Source organism: Crocodylus siamensis, chromosome 5, assembly GCF_052110815.1.
Source record: "Crocodylus siamensis isolate JL-2025a chromosome 5, ASM5211081v1, whole genome shotgun sequence".
Classification (NCBI taxonomy): Eukaryota; Metazoa; Chordata; order Crocodylia; family Crocodylidae; genus Crocodylus; species Crocodylus siamensis.
In genome coordinates, this window is record NC_143399.1 from 83,768,323 (window position 1) to 83,782,883 (window position 14,561).

The following is a 14,561-nucleotide window of genomic DNA, read 5'->3' on the forward strand; positions in this document are numbered from 1 at the left end:
ATTGCAGCGGGCCAGTTTTTATTGGAAAAGATTATTCCATATTAATACGTCATACAAAGGTACCTTCTCCTTTCCCTTTTAATAAGATTAAAGCACATAAGAGGATGGGAAAAGCTGCTGGTTCCCTAGAGAAATGACACACTGAGATTTAAAAAATGTGTCTGTTTTAATTTTCTTCTTTTCTTTTTGTCGGATGTATTTACATTTTGAAATAATGCAATTAGTATCATATTAAACAGCAGTCTAACCACCAAATACATTTTTAATTTGGTGGTTCTAAAACATATTTGTTTATTAGTTCTTAAATTATATGTATATTTTCTTTTTGATAGTAGTTTTGGAAATTTAAAAAATCCCTTTAATACCAGGCAACATAGGTATCATTGTATACATTGTTTCTGTCTTTCAGAGAGAAAGAGAGAACTATATATAATATGTACATACATATATACACACATGTGCACACATAATTTTTAAAAAATCCAGTATTTTAAATGGAATACTTTTTCTTCCAATTTCAAATTATAGTTGTAAATCATCTTGTTGCTATGTGGTAAATGACCTAGTAGGCCAGATTCTACTCATCTTTAAATATGTGGACATTTTGTCACTGGGGTATGAATGAAATCCATTAGTGCTTCTCAGGAGTCACAGAAGAGTCGATATGTACATAAATCAAGTACGTCAAGATTAGACCTATTATTTTATTTTCTACACCTACATTAATCATCCATTAATTTAGAGCCAAATTCTCATATTCTTACTCTTGTTGAATACTACTTTTACTTACCACACAACTATACTTGTAAAATAAGGAGCTAATAAATCATAATTACAGTAGTCCAATCATGATTTTGTTTGTGGATTGTAAACAACAACAACGTTTTTAGAGGAAAAAGAATAATAAATATTATTATTTTAGAAACATAACTCCTCTGCTCCTAAATCCTTTTCATGAACCCAGCCTATCATTTATTACTACATTCAACAAGATAAAAAGATCCTGAAATGAAGACTTTATGCTGAAGATCCTCTCTCAATCTCTTTACAGAGCTATACTAATATCAAAAAGACTTCTATGACTAAAATTATGTTTCTATAAAATCTTCCAGTTCTATTTGGGCTTAACTTTTCTATACAATTATTTTAATTTACATATTTTTCTTCATTAAAAATAGACATTTCCTCTTTTTTAACAGAAGTTGAGGAAAACATCTTACATCCTCTATTTGTTAGTTCTTATAGATTCACAGATGTTAGGGTTGGAAGGGACCTCAGTAGGTCATCGAATCCAACCTCCTGACCTAGGCAGGAAAAAGTGCTGGGTCAGATGATGCCAGCTAGGTGCTTGTCTAGTCCCCTCCTGAAGACTCCCCAAGGGTACGGGAGAGCACCACCTCCCTTGGAAGCCCATTCCAGATTCTGGCAACCCTTACTGTGAAGAAGTTCTTTCTAATGTCCAACCTAAATCCGCTCTCCGTCAATCTGTGGCCATTGCTCCTAGTTACTCCAGGGGGTGCCCTAGTAAATAGAGCATCTCCTATTCCCTGCTGCCCTCCCCTGATGAATTTATAGGCAGCCACAAGATCACCTCTTAGACTTCTCTTGCAAACACTGAAGAGATTTAGGTCCCTCAGACTCTCCTCATAGGGCTTTGCCTGCAGACCTCTGACCATACGAGTGGCCTTCCTCTGAACTCTCTCACGATTCTTTGCACCCCTCTTTCTTTGCCCTCAGGCTTTCTTGGATTTCCCTGTTCAGCCAAGATGGCTTCTTGGCCCCTCTGCCCCCTTTTATGCACATGGGATTGTCTTCTTCTGTGCCCATAGGATCGCTCCCTTGAGGAACAACCACTCTTCCTGGACCCCCTTTTCACCAATGCTCTTGAGCTTTAATACCTCACTAAAATGTTTTGCCTCTTCTCAAAACATTCTACGGACGCTCTTGGATAAATCATTGTTTTCATTCATTGCAAGGGAAATCACCAGTATTAAAACAACTTCTGTAACCTGTATCTGAGCCCCTAGACCTAAAGACCATAACAAAGTCTTGATAATCACTAGCTTTTCCACCTGCCACATTCAGTATATAAAACATAGATACCAAATATTTCGGGATGAATCAGGGATTATATAAAGGAGTCTATGGGAGCCCTGTTTTCTTTATTGTTGAAGTTGGAAGATGGAGTAGGGGAATTAAAGAAGTGAACAGTAGGTAACATGATGGACAACAAAACCATCCTGGAGAACAAGAGTTGTGCCCGTCTTCTGCCAGATTCTGTTTTTGCTTGGCAAGTTGCTTAAAAACAAACTTTTTAGCAAGAAGTCACTCTGGGTGTTCATGTTGAGATGTCAGGGTCCAATCTGCAAAAGTGATGACCATTTACTAGTACATAGGTCTGCCAGCTCTAAATTAGGGGTTGCACAGGTCATCTTGTTGGAAAAATTCCAAGTAAAATATATTTTCAAAGAATTTGCAGATAAGTGAAAATCATAATATTTCACGGAGTCATGGTTTCACAGTGGTACAATTGAGAACCTCCTTCATTTCCTTTCAGCTCTCCACCTGACTCTGCAGCATCCCATTTGGCAGGCTCATGCAGAACACTGCCTTCTAGGGTTGTAGGTTCGAGGCAGACAAGCACTTGGAACGACAACCAGGGGACAAATAAATTAGCTCAGCTTTGGCTCTGAAACAGCCACTCAGCCAGGCAGACTGCCCCAGAACTGCACCTCCATTCCACTTCATAGTTCATAGTTTGTAGGGTCGGAAGGGACCTGAGCAGATCATCAAGTCCGACCCCCTGCCATGGCAGGAAAAAGTACTGGGGTCAAACGACCCCAGCAAGGTGTTCGTCTAGCCTCCTCCTAAAGACCCCCAGGGTAGGAGCCAGCACCACTTCTCTTGGAAGTTGGTTCCAGATCCTAGCTGCCCTGACAGTGAAGTAGCGCCTCCTGATGTCTAGTCCGAATCTACCCCCTGCTAGCTTCTGACCGTTATTCCTGGTCACTCCTGGTAGTGCTTGGGGGAACAGGGACTCCCTCAATGCCTGCTGGTCCTCTCTGACTAGTTTGTAACAGGCCACTAGATCCCCCCTCAGCCTTCTCTTGCAGAGGCTGAACAGGTTCAAGTTCCTTAGCCTCTCCTCATAGGGCCTGCCTTGCTGTCACCTGATCATGCAAGTGGCCCTCCTGTGGACCCTCTCCATGTTGTCCACATCCCTCTTGAAGTGCAGCGCCCAGAACTGGACGCAGTACTCCAACTGCAGCCTAACCAGTGTTGCATAGAGGGGGAGGATCACCTCCTTGGACCTGCTTAAGATGCATCTATGGATGCATGACAAGGTGCAGTTGGCCTTCCTGACTGCATCCCCACACTGCCGGCCCATGTTCATCCTGGCATCAATAGTGATTCCAAGATCATTTTCTGCCTCTGCATTGATGAGAAGGGAGTTCCCCAGCCTGTAGGTATGCTGCAGGTTCTTCCTCCCCAGGTGCAGCACCTTGCACTTGTCAGTGTTGAAACCCATCCTGTTCTCATCTGCCCACCCCTGTAACCTGTGTAGGTCCGATTGCAGCCTATTCCTCCCTTCTAGCATGCCCACATCCCCCACATCTTACTGTCATCAGCAAATTTGAACATGGTGCTTTTTACCCCCTCGTCCAAGTCACTGATGAAGATGTTGAACAGTGCGGACCTGAGGACTGAGCCCTGGGGGACCCCACTGCCCACATCCCTGCAGGCCGAAAATGACCCATCCACCACCACTCTCTGGGTGCGGCCCTCCAGTCAGTTAGCAACCCGTTTGATTGTGTAGGTGTTGACACCACAGTCCCCTAGTTTTTTAATGAGAATGGGGTAAGAGGCAGTGTCGAAGGCTTTCCTAAAGTTCAGAAAGACTACATCCACTGCTACCCCTGCATCTAAGAATTTTGTGACCTGGTCATAGAAGGCCACCAGGTTGGTTTGACAGGACCTGCCTCAAATGAGCCTGTGTTGGTTGCCCCTAAGCAAAACCTTCCCCGCTGGCCCCTTGTGGACATGCGCCAGGATAATTCTCTCAAAAAGCTTACCCAGGACAGAGGTAAGACTAACTGGCCTATAGTTTCCCGGGTCCTCCTTCCTCCCTTTTTTGAAAATGGAACCACATTGGCCCTCTTCCAGTCATCTGGCACCACACCAGAGCACCACAAGTGCTCATAAAGCTGTGCCACAGGTCCCGCAATGACCTCAGCTAATTCCCTCAGCACTCTGGGGTGGAGATCATCCAGACCACCTGATTTAAATACATCCAGTCCCTCCAGAAGTTCCCTTACTAGATCCCCACTGACCCTTGGCCTGGGTGCGCCTCCCCTGTGGCCTGAAGGGGGACTGGTGCGGGGGGGATGATCCAGTCCCTGCTTAGGAAAACGGAGGCAAAGAAACTGTTAAATAGGTTAGCTATGTCGTCTGAGCAACAGAGGTATAGTCCTCCCTGGTGATGGCCCCTCCCTTCCATTGGGTGTATGCCTCCCTTTTAGCTAGGAGACCTTCCGAGATGCTTTTGGTAAGCCTTGGAGGTTTTGTCGTAAATCTGAACAAAAAGTAAAAATCCTTCGTGAAATGGAATCTCTTTCTCCACCCAGTTCTATAGCCAGAAGCCATGTTTTCACTTGGGAGGGCATAACTTTGAAGCTTTAAGGATGTTGTTTTGATTTTTTGGTAAATTTCTACGACACCCTCTACGTTTTACAGGTATTCCACAATTAGCTAGTTAATTGTGGACTTAACTAAGACCAGCTACATGTGTAAAGTACCTATTATGCCATTAAAAGGCCCAACCAATTATAAAGTTAAACCTCAAAAGTGTGTATTAATTTTATAGCTAGTTGCTAACCAGGTTTAATTTGCATGTGTAGCAGGGTCTGCAGGCTCCCAGCACAGCCAGGGCTGGGAATCCTGCAGCTCCATCATAGCAGCAACCCCATGTGGGGTGCCACCACCACTGAGACAGAGTCTCACATCTGAGGGATTCTTGGTCCTGGCACCTTGGGGTGCTGCAATAATTACAAGTCCTGTCAGTTAAAGGACTTTTGGCTGCAGCAGCTTTTTAGTTGCTGGTACAAGGGGAGCCCAGGATAGCAATGGCATGATAGGAGGCGCGATTGTGTTGATCATGCTTTAGATCCTATTACACCTTTACCTGAACATCTAGAGGGGCCCTAAGTAATAGAAAACCAACCAAACAACAACAAGCTTTCATTGAGCTTTGTCCACATGTTGACCTCCACACAGTTAGCTGCTAGTTGAAATTAGATTTGTTATCTTGGGGTCCATTTCAAGCTCTAGGCATGAATGTATCCTTATGGTCACAGACTCTTCTAGCCAGTTTCCCCAGTTCTACTTCCTGAACCATCCATCCTGATATGGCTGAATGAGGGGATGAATTACTTAGTTCAGTCCAGGTGGTCTCTGGATCAAATCTTTCATAACCACTCTGAACTCCTTCAAGCTGATCTCTATTTTTGCACACTAAACACACTCCTCAGCTGCATCTACATGAAACACAAACTGCACAGTAGCCCGATACTACTGCATAGTAGCGCCAAGTGGCAACAACTGTGACGTGATGCTACTATGCAGTATTAGCCTACTGAGTATTAGACTACTGAGCAGCAGTATCACAAACAAGGTATTTGTCTGTGCAGTAAGTCAAGTTACTGTGCAGTCAGCACTTCATGTAGATTGGCCCTCATATTTCAACAATGTCTTGTCTGGTCCCTTCCCCACTGACCATCCCCCAGTCACCAACATGTTCTCAATAAAATTCCCTCTCGGTTTTAGAGAGATAACCACTTCCTCCAATAAAACTCAATTCTCTGTCAACCGGCCCCCTTTTAATATTAGGGAGTGGTATTCCTTCTTCCCAATGAAAACGTCTTACTCCATTAGCCAATCTCCTGTGGTGGTGGGTTCTGCAGCTGGAACTTGAAAAGGCATTGTCCTTCCCTGCCTCTAGCCCATTTTAACATCTGGGAGCAGCCTGGACCATCTCAGATTAAGAAGCATATACTGAGCATGTACAAACTACATTTTTTCAAAAGTTTATTTTTTGACCAAGGTCAATTTTTATAGAGGCAGCAAAAGAATGTGTATCCCTAAAACAAATACCAGCTTGTTCCCAAATTTCAAAATTACAGCTTACACATGCCGAGAACTTTTAAAAGAAAGTGCCACCAATTTTTATTTATATAACATGAACAAAACATTCTCAAAAATGACTGAACTACTTTAGTCCTGGGGCACCTGATGTCAGATTCTACTCTACCTATTAGGTGCATAAATGGACTTACATGCCTAAGTGTGATTCTCTTCCAAACTGTTCAAGTCCCCAAAAATCCATTAATACATCTACTTTTGTAACACACTGACATTTTACCCCTAATACTGAGTCAGGAAAAATAACACAGCAATAAATGGCATGGGGATGTGTTGGTAATGTAGTCATTTACCTGAAATATTTGTTTCAAAGAGAAAAGTGCGCGTCTCAGCTCCCGTCCATTGGAGTTATAGAGTTTTTCTGAAATAAAGAACAGCAAACAAATAATATTAATGGAACTGCCAGCATGACTAATGAGTGATAAATTTAAGAGGCAGGGTAGCAACGTCCATTTTCTAAAGAAAACTTTCAAAAGATTTCATTCAACCTGAGATTTCCGTCAACCTGACCTTTCCTTCCTTCATACAGCACTTGCCCATCAACCGCACAAACAAGACAGATAGTTAGTTGCCCATGACCTGAGTGAAATTTCCAATGATGAGTTACTTTAACTTCAGGAAAGGTTGGAAGAAAAGTAAGATTATGAGTACCTTTCAGGTGCAACTGAGGAATCTCTAACTTCCTTTCCTATTTCAAAAAAAATTTAGTTTTCTTGGATAGTACTGAATTAACAAGAATGTAGGCTCAAGTCCTCTGTGGGTGCATCTATAGGTGTGCTTTAATGTGCAGTAGCCTATTTTACTGCGCATTAAAGCATCACATAAGAAACCATGACATTATACTACTGCACAATTACAGTAGGCTACTGAGCATTAAGCATTACTTGAAAACAGTGTGTATTCATTACTGCATGTTAAGGCAACCTAATGCACACTTTTAGTGTCTCACATTGGAGGTACTGAATTTAATGCATATTAGGAAAAGCATATCAATTCACATATGGACATGCCATGTTTGTCCACTCAGGAAAGACTCCACGGTACCTACACTCTTAGTTTCCCTACACTGCTTCATTAACGATCCTTCATCCTAGTCCGGAAGGATTATTTTTACGAGTTAGAATGGACAATAGTTTTCATACCTATTCACCCTTTTACCACTGTTCCGCAATGGGCAATAAGTGTACCGAGGTAGTGCTTACTGTTTACATATATTATATATGAAACCTTCAGTGTGGAGATAATTAAAATACCTCACCTAGATATCTCATTTCCAAAAATTACTGAAAAAGTAACAAGTTGAGTTCACTACCAATCCCAGTCTGCCAGTGAAGTAATTAAAAAGAAACGGAAAGAAAAAAAGTGTCCATTATCAGTCCTTGGCCACTCAATCTCCTGCTTGCTATTTTCTTGGCAATTCCTTTCTCTAACTGCAGTGCATGTGATGACTGTCAATGCCAGAAGCAGCCAGACAGTTTGTTCTCAGCATATGTCAAAACAAGGTTTTACTCTCAGGAAAATGTATTTTAGTCTCTTTCTAAGAAATTTAGGAGAAACATTATTTTCACCAACTAGTCTTACTATATATTATGTAGTTTATTCTCCCAATAATGTATAGTTGTAGAAAACAATAAAAAGTTAGAAAATGTTATAAGGGTTTATGAGTACTGAATGTATTCTGAAGGCAAATGAAGAAGACCAAACAGTGCTCAACGCAGTGGCCCATTGTGATCCCAGAGCCTCACCCATTAGCAGCCCCAAGGGGACCAGCCTGCAAAGGATGGGTGGAGAGGATACTTGTCAGATGACATGTTTGAGGCTAGAGTGACTGTAGCACGTGAATGTTCCCACATGACGAATCAACATACTATCAGCTGTTGTGATGTGCAGAAATAAACCTTTCCCCCCACTTCCCTTACCTATTTTTGTACCGTAAGTATTGTACAAAAATAAATCATTTTTTTTTAGCGCTGTCAGAAGGAGAAAGACAATGGGCATTTGAGTATTTACATTTTTAACAGGATTAAGCACTTTTCCCCAATAGTCTCATCCAATCAGAAAGTAAAACTAGTAATTTTGTTCCTCTCTAACAGGCTTTGTTTTCAAAGACAGAACGTGTAGATCTGGCTTGACTATTACTCTTGGTTCTCGTCCTTGTACAGTTTATGAATTCCTAACAGAGCACAGGAGGACAGGGTTTCACTTAAAACCATACACTGAGATGCACTATTTAATTACTCCACCTTAAAAAAATGTACTGGCGCATGCAAGCACATCTCTTGGCTGGATAAAGAGGAGTCTTGTCAGGAAAGCTTAAAGAATAATGAGGTAGGAGGAGTATTAAGACCTGGTTTGTTGACTTCACGTGCTACAGCACGCAACTACTTTTCTGTGAAAGAAATCTCCATCTGGCATTTGTTACAACTAATTTCCCTCCATTCATGTAAGTCACTGGCATCATTTTAAATAGAGCCACTCCAAACAAGGCTGCACAGTATCATTTGAATGAAGAGAGGCACAAAGTTGCACATAAATATCAACTTTTTAACAAATGCCATCTGTGGGTCCTTTTCTTACATGAGAGGAATGATCATCCCTGCCTGCAGCAAAGTAATTGTGAAATACTGTTATCGTACTATAACACTAGTTATTTTCATTAGACCATGCAGCTCTTTTGAGAATTCTCTGAAAAGAACCAAGTCAAACATTTTTTCCTTGTGTATTTTTCATACACATGGTGTAACATCATCCCTGCATATGAGCAGAGGCAGCTCTCTTATTCGCAACAGGGACAGAAGCCTGTAACTACAGTTCCAAAAGAAATCACTTGAGTTAAAGATTATCACTAGCTACCACTATTAGTATTAAGTCTTACAGTCTCAGCATCCAGCTGCCAGAGAGAAGCATAATCACAAACAATTGGGCAGGTCTAGCTTCATCTAGCAGCGGGCAACAAGATACATGAGATGCTAGTTAACACTAACAACATGCAGCAAACTGGAGCAAAAGAGGCTAATTCATGTTCACAGGTCTGTTTGCACATTCAAAGAAGCTGGCAAGTGGAGTCAGAAGTACAGAATTCAAACCATTACAGTTGATTCTAAGTAATCTCTTTACATGTTGGCAATATACCAGCAGCCTCTTTTATACCTGGCACCATTTCTTATAGTGCTAGGAAACATCTGAAACTTTACAGACCATAATCTGGAAGGTAAGTAAAATACTCCTCTCTTAAAAAAGTTATGCTGCATTAGCAAATGCTTTGGCTGAGCTTCTACTTGAAACACGGGCAGAATTCACCCTAAGCAGCGGACCCCGTATAAGGTAAAGTACTCCATAGATCACTTTATGAAGCTTTTATTTTCATTCTGGTTTTTTGTGAGGTTTTTTACTTCTCTTAAATGCTGTCCAAAAAAGTATCTACAAAATAAACAATTAAGGATACAAGAAGTCTTCAGTGGGTAACAGAAATCCCATTAATGTCAAAGGAATGCAAGTTCAACAAGGGTATGTTTCAGTGCTTATTCTAAAAGCCTTGTATCTGGAGCGACACAATACAAAACTAGCCAACAGGATTTTCTATTTCTGCTACTGCTATGACTTTCTGAGAGGTCACAGTGGCTGCTCTAAGGTAAATGATTTACTGTAATATAAACCACTCCCCATAGCAATTGTTCTCAACATTTTTAGACTCCAGGCACTCCTTGGAAAATGCCAGCTTTTAATTTTCTTTTTTTGTTTTTTCCTACAGAAAAATAACAAAGCATTTCTTCTGTTGAAAAGAACTCAGGAAGACCACAACGGGACAGAATTTTAAAATCTCTGGGTTTATTTTATGAATCATGTTTGCACACCTAAAAGTGCTAACACTTTGTGGCATCCAACAACACCCTTGAAAAGATTGCAAGGCACCCCAGCGTGCTGCAACACCCTGGTTGAAAATCACTGCTCTAGAAAAATAGCAACTAAGAACAAAAGAGGAGAAGGCAACATTTTTCATGGAATCCACTCTGCCAATACCAAACAGTATTCCACAGCACCCTGGGGTGCCTTGAGATTCTTTTAAGGGTGCCCTGTGATGCCATACAATGTTAGGTTTACAAAGATGATGTACAAGATAAGCACAGAGATTTCAAACAGGAAGAATACAACTATGAAGTTCTCTGCCATAGCGCTTTGCAACAGAAAAACTGCTCAACTATTTTTCTGTAGTGAAAAAAAGAGTAAAAACTAAGACTCCTGGCACATGGTACACTTAAGGCGGCATTAATCAGTTAATCATATCTTAAGTAGTTATGTGGACACACCTTAATGCATTAATGCAATTAATGGTGTGATAAAACAAGGAACAAGCCACAAAGTTACTACACAAAAAATATGTAATAACTTTATTGCTGGTTCCTATTTGAATGTGTGACCAGGCTGATTGGGAGTTCTTGATTCCTGTAGGCTCCTGAGGCTGAGCACGCCAATCAGTTGATTGCTGCCCCCAAACACATGGGCACATGAGAGCCCTTGACTCCAACAGGCCTCTGGGGCTGGGAGCAACAGCAGATCTGGCCTCCCAGCTTCTGGGGCACACTTTGAGTCAAGGGCTCTACTGGAAGCCCTCAGCTGATCTGGGACGCATGGTACACCCCCACAGCTGGGAGCCCAGATCAGGCGGCCACTCCCAGCTCTGGCAGCACTTGGTGTGTGCCCAGGTCTGGTAGTCCCAATCAGCCGAGGGAGTTCCCAGCTGCAGGAGCTTACTACTTGATGCAGAGAGATCCTGGGCTCCCTGGCAACAGCTGGTAGCAAGCTCCCATGGCTGGGAGCCCCGATCAGATGACGGGGCTGATCAGGAACCTGGGCTCTCCCTGCACCAGCAATATGATGTGAAGGGCAGTGTACATGGCAAGAGGCATGATTGTGGGATCAAGCATCAGATCTCAGTGCCTTTAGCTACATGTCTGCCTGGGGCCTAAGATCTGGCACATTCAGAGGAGTGCCATGAGTCTATCCAGGGGTGCCTTGAGTCTACAAAGGTTGATTGAGAACTACTGCCTTAAAAGAATGCAGAGAGTTGAGAATGAGCACAAGACAATGCTGGTTGGCAACATTAAGTGATTTTATATGTTTATACAGGAAAATGTGAGTGGTTCTGTGAGGGCTAAATTTTTGCTGACAACCAAGACTGAACTAATGACCTTCAGAGCTAAAATCAAGAGCTGCTACACTTTGAGTTAAGGAGTCAAGCAGCTATAATTGTGCTTGTTACAAACTTGTGCATGACTGAGACACAACACGGAATAAGAAATTGTTATACTCTGCTACCCTAATGACACCAAAACATGAGGGTGTCAAATAGAAAATAGATTTTCTGTGCAGTGCAGATTTATTGGATCACAGTCTTAAACATAAGTATATTTGGCACTGCCACCAGCAGTATTCCCCACAGCTGTGTAGTTTCCCCACTCACTGTAAATAAAATGATTTTATTTCTAAATTACCATTACTATCTGAAACACCCTTGTGCATGAAGAGATGGTCAGAGGCCTGAACCCACTTAAATGCTAAGATTGTATTTTTATGTGTATATAGTAAAAATATGTAAAATATCTTATTTCCTCTGTAAAAAAGAGAGAGGAAAGAAGGTAGCTTGTGTAGGTTAAGAAGGCCAAAGTTTCAAGATGTCATTCTGTAGTGATTTGTTTTAATCAACTATTACCACTAGAGGGCATCAGTTATTGTTTCTAAGGGAGACAAGGAACACTGTCTCATTCACTATAGTTTCCTCCTACTAATAATGGGTACAGAGTGAGGTACAGAACAGATGCTAATCTGCTACATTGGTGACCTGGGAATCCAAAGTTTCTCTAACAGATTCTATGTCACAGAGAGATACCAAACAACAGTAAAGAGACCACAAAGCTTCAATGCCAACCCTAAATGTTCAAAATCGTAAGCCAAGCCCCTCAACACTACAAGATTTTTAAAAAATAAAATTTGGAATTCTTTTTATATGTTTCTTTTAATCCCACATCTAGGATGCACTTGAGTACCATATTTATGTTTTTTTCCAGCCATCAGGGGCAAAAACCTTACTTTTTATAGCTGTGCAACTAGCTGTACTACTGGAGCAGTAAGAAGAATATTAAATATTGCAAGACTTGTAATAACTGCAACTCTAAAAAGGTATTGGTTTCCTCATCTTCAGTGCCCTGTGTTAAGGGGCTGCATACCACAGAAGCCAACTATTAATTGTCAACCATTGTCTCCCTAAAACATGTCCTCTTACAAACAACTCCCCTACATCAAAACCAAACCAATGAATAGGGATTTCTTCCAAATGCATCACTGTATCAGGGCAAGTGGAATTTTCTCTGGTGAACTAGGCTGTAACTGGCATATTTTACAGTTACTGAGAAAGTAGCCTGTTTCATTCCTTCATTTTACGAGACTTGGATAGTTCGGGAGGATCCTACGTATTTTCATGTATGCCCTTCAAAGGCTTGATGCAGCATGAAAGGGTTTCATTGTTTAATATTTTTCTTCCTTTTGCTGTTATGGGAAAAATAAAGGAACTAGCAAATAATGATTTGCCTCCCTGCCTTTAATAAGATCGTGACTTTTCTTTTGCATACAGGTGGGAGAGGAGGCAGTATATGAGGGGCAGAGGGAAAGATTACACATTCGATTTACAATTTAGAAATACAGATGCATATATGTATATCTGGACTGAATAAAGGCTGATTGAGTCTCAAGCATAATGCTTGACCTCTGACCACAAGGGCACCCCTTACATCTCACCCTTTTCCATTACACCAGCTGAATTAGTCCCTGGGATATAGCAATTTATGTAGCATCAGACTTTTGTGTTATTGGCAAAGGCAAGCTAACATCTGGCAGAGCACAAATGTGAGTTACTCTCCTTCACTTGCTGCTGCCTGAATAACCCCCATGTTTCACATCCATTCCCCTCTACTCCAAACTCTGATTTCAAGATGCAGAGTCTTTCCTTATAAAAATACAAGCAGCACATTACACTCTGTATTCTATCCCATTACAGGGCACACAGTGTTGACTCAATTAAAGGACATTTGAAAAATCTCCTGGTATTCCTCTGTAAAATGTCCACATACGCTCTGAGAAGCAGTATCCTCTGGTTTCTAATAAACACCAAAAATCTGGCTAGCACTTGGAAACTAAAGATCATATTTTTCAACCCAAAGCAATGAGAAACTTGATTCCCTCCTTCCCCCACAAAATGCATTCATCACAAATGCAGGCAGAAAGTAAAATTATGACTAGAATTAAAAAATAGACAGAAAAAAATTGATTTTTTCCACCAGCAAGTGGGGAATGCACAGAATTTTTTTTTTCCAAGCAAGAGAAACCTTTATTCTTGCTTCTGCTACAGAGTCAAGTACAGCGTCCAATTCATCTCTGCTACTCCTGTTTTAAGCTGTTGGGATTCCATTTCAATCAACAGATTTACACTAGTATAAAACTGGAGTAATTCAACAATGAATCAGGCTCCTGAGTTCAATTCTGAAGTAAAACTTCAACAGACTTCAACTGATTTCTGGATTGGGCCCTAGGTCCACATAGAGCCCCTGATTAAAAAAATTACTGTGTGTAGAACTAATTAGCACAGCGTACCAATCTTTGATAACACGCCAAACAAATTAATGTGGTGCTCTAAGAAGGGACCTGGGGTGATGCCAAAAGGGGCTTTCATTTTAGTTTTGTTGTTATCCACAGAAGTCAGTAATAAATCCGTTGGCAAGACAATGTTCTTTCCTTTTACTCCCAGACCCCTACAAAATACATCGGTTCAAGGGTGAGATTCATTCAAGGGCACATTGCCCACTATTACATTAACACAATTGCTGTTTTCCTGAGATTACACCGTTTTGCATATAATTAGTCTTATATTTTTTAAGCTACTCTTTCTATTTCTTTCTCTCTGTAAATATAAATAGTTTATTACATATTCATTACTGCAATATGTGTAGCTCAATAATTTATACTTTATATTCCCTCTCTAATCCAGGGGTGCAATGATTAGCATTTATAAGGAAAAGTATTTTTTGACAATGAAGCATGGTCTGATGAAAAGCAACAGCCCAAAAATATGTTACACTAAGTTTGGCAGTGAAACATCAACCCCATGTTACTGTTAGCACCAATTGAGTCCAAAGGATTTCCAGACAGTTTCACAAAACAAGGAACACAGTCTAACAATTAGAATAAAACCTACTTCATTTTCAGATGCAAAAAGCAGCTGTTAGTGTTATTCATCTGAGACACAGTGGCATGTCTACACATTCATTAATGCGCAGTAGTTACTGCACATTTAGTTTAGTACTTCCTTAATG

General features: G+C 41.0%; 1 protein-coding gene across 11 annotated transcripts in view; it reads right to left on the reverse strand.

Annotated features, from left to right (window-relative positions):
- The window catches only part of FHOD3 (formin homology 2 domain containing 3), a 642,552-nt gene that overhangs the window by 313,998 nt on the left and 313,993 nt on the right, over positions 1-14,561 (reverse strand). For all 11 annotated transcript variants that reach the window (XM_090049608.1, XM_090049605.1, XM_090049607.1 and 8 more), the window contains exon 4: positions 6,492-6,559. In XM_090049608.1, coding sequence (XP_089905734.1) covers positions 6,492-6,559 — 68 coding nt within the window. The remainder of the gene's footprint in view (positions 1-6,491; positions 6,560-14,561) is intronic.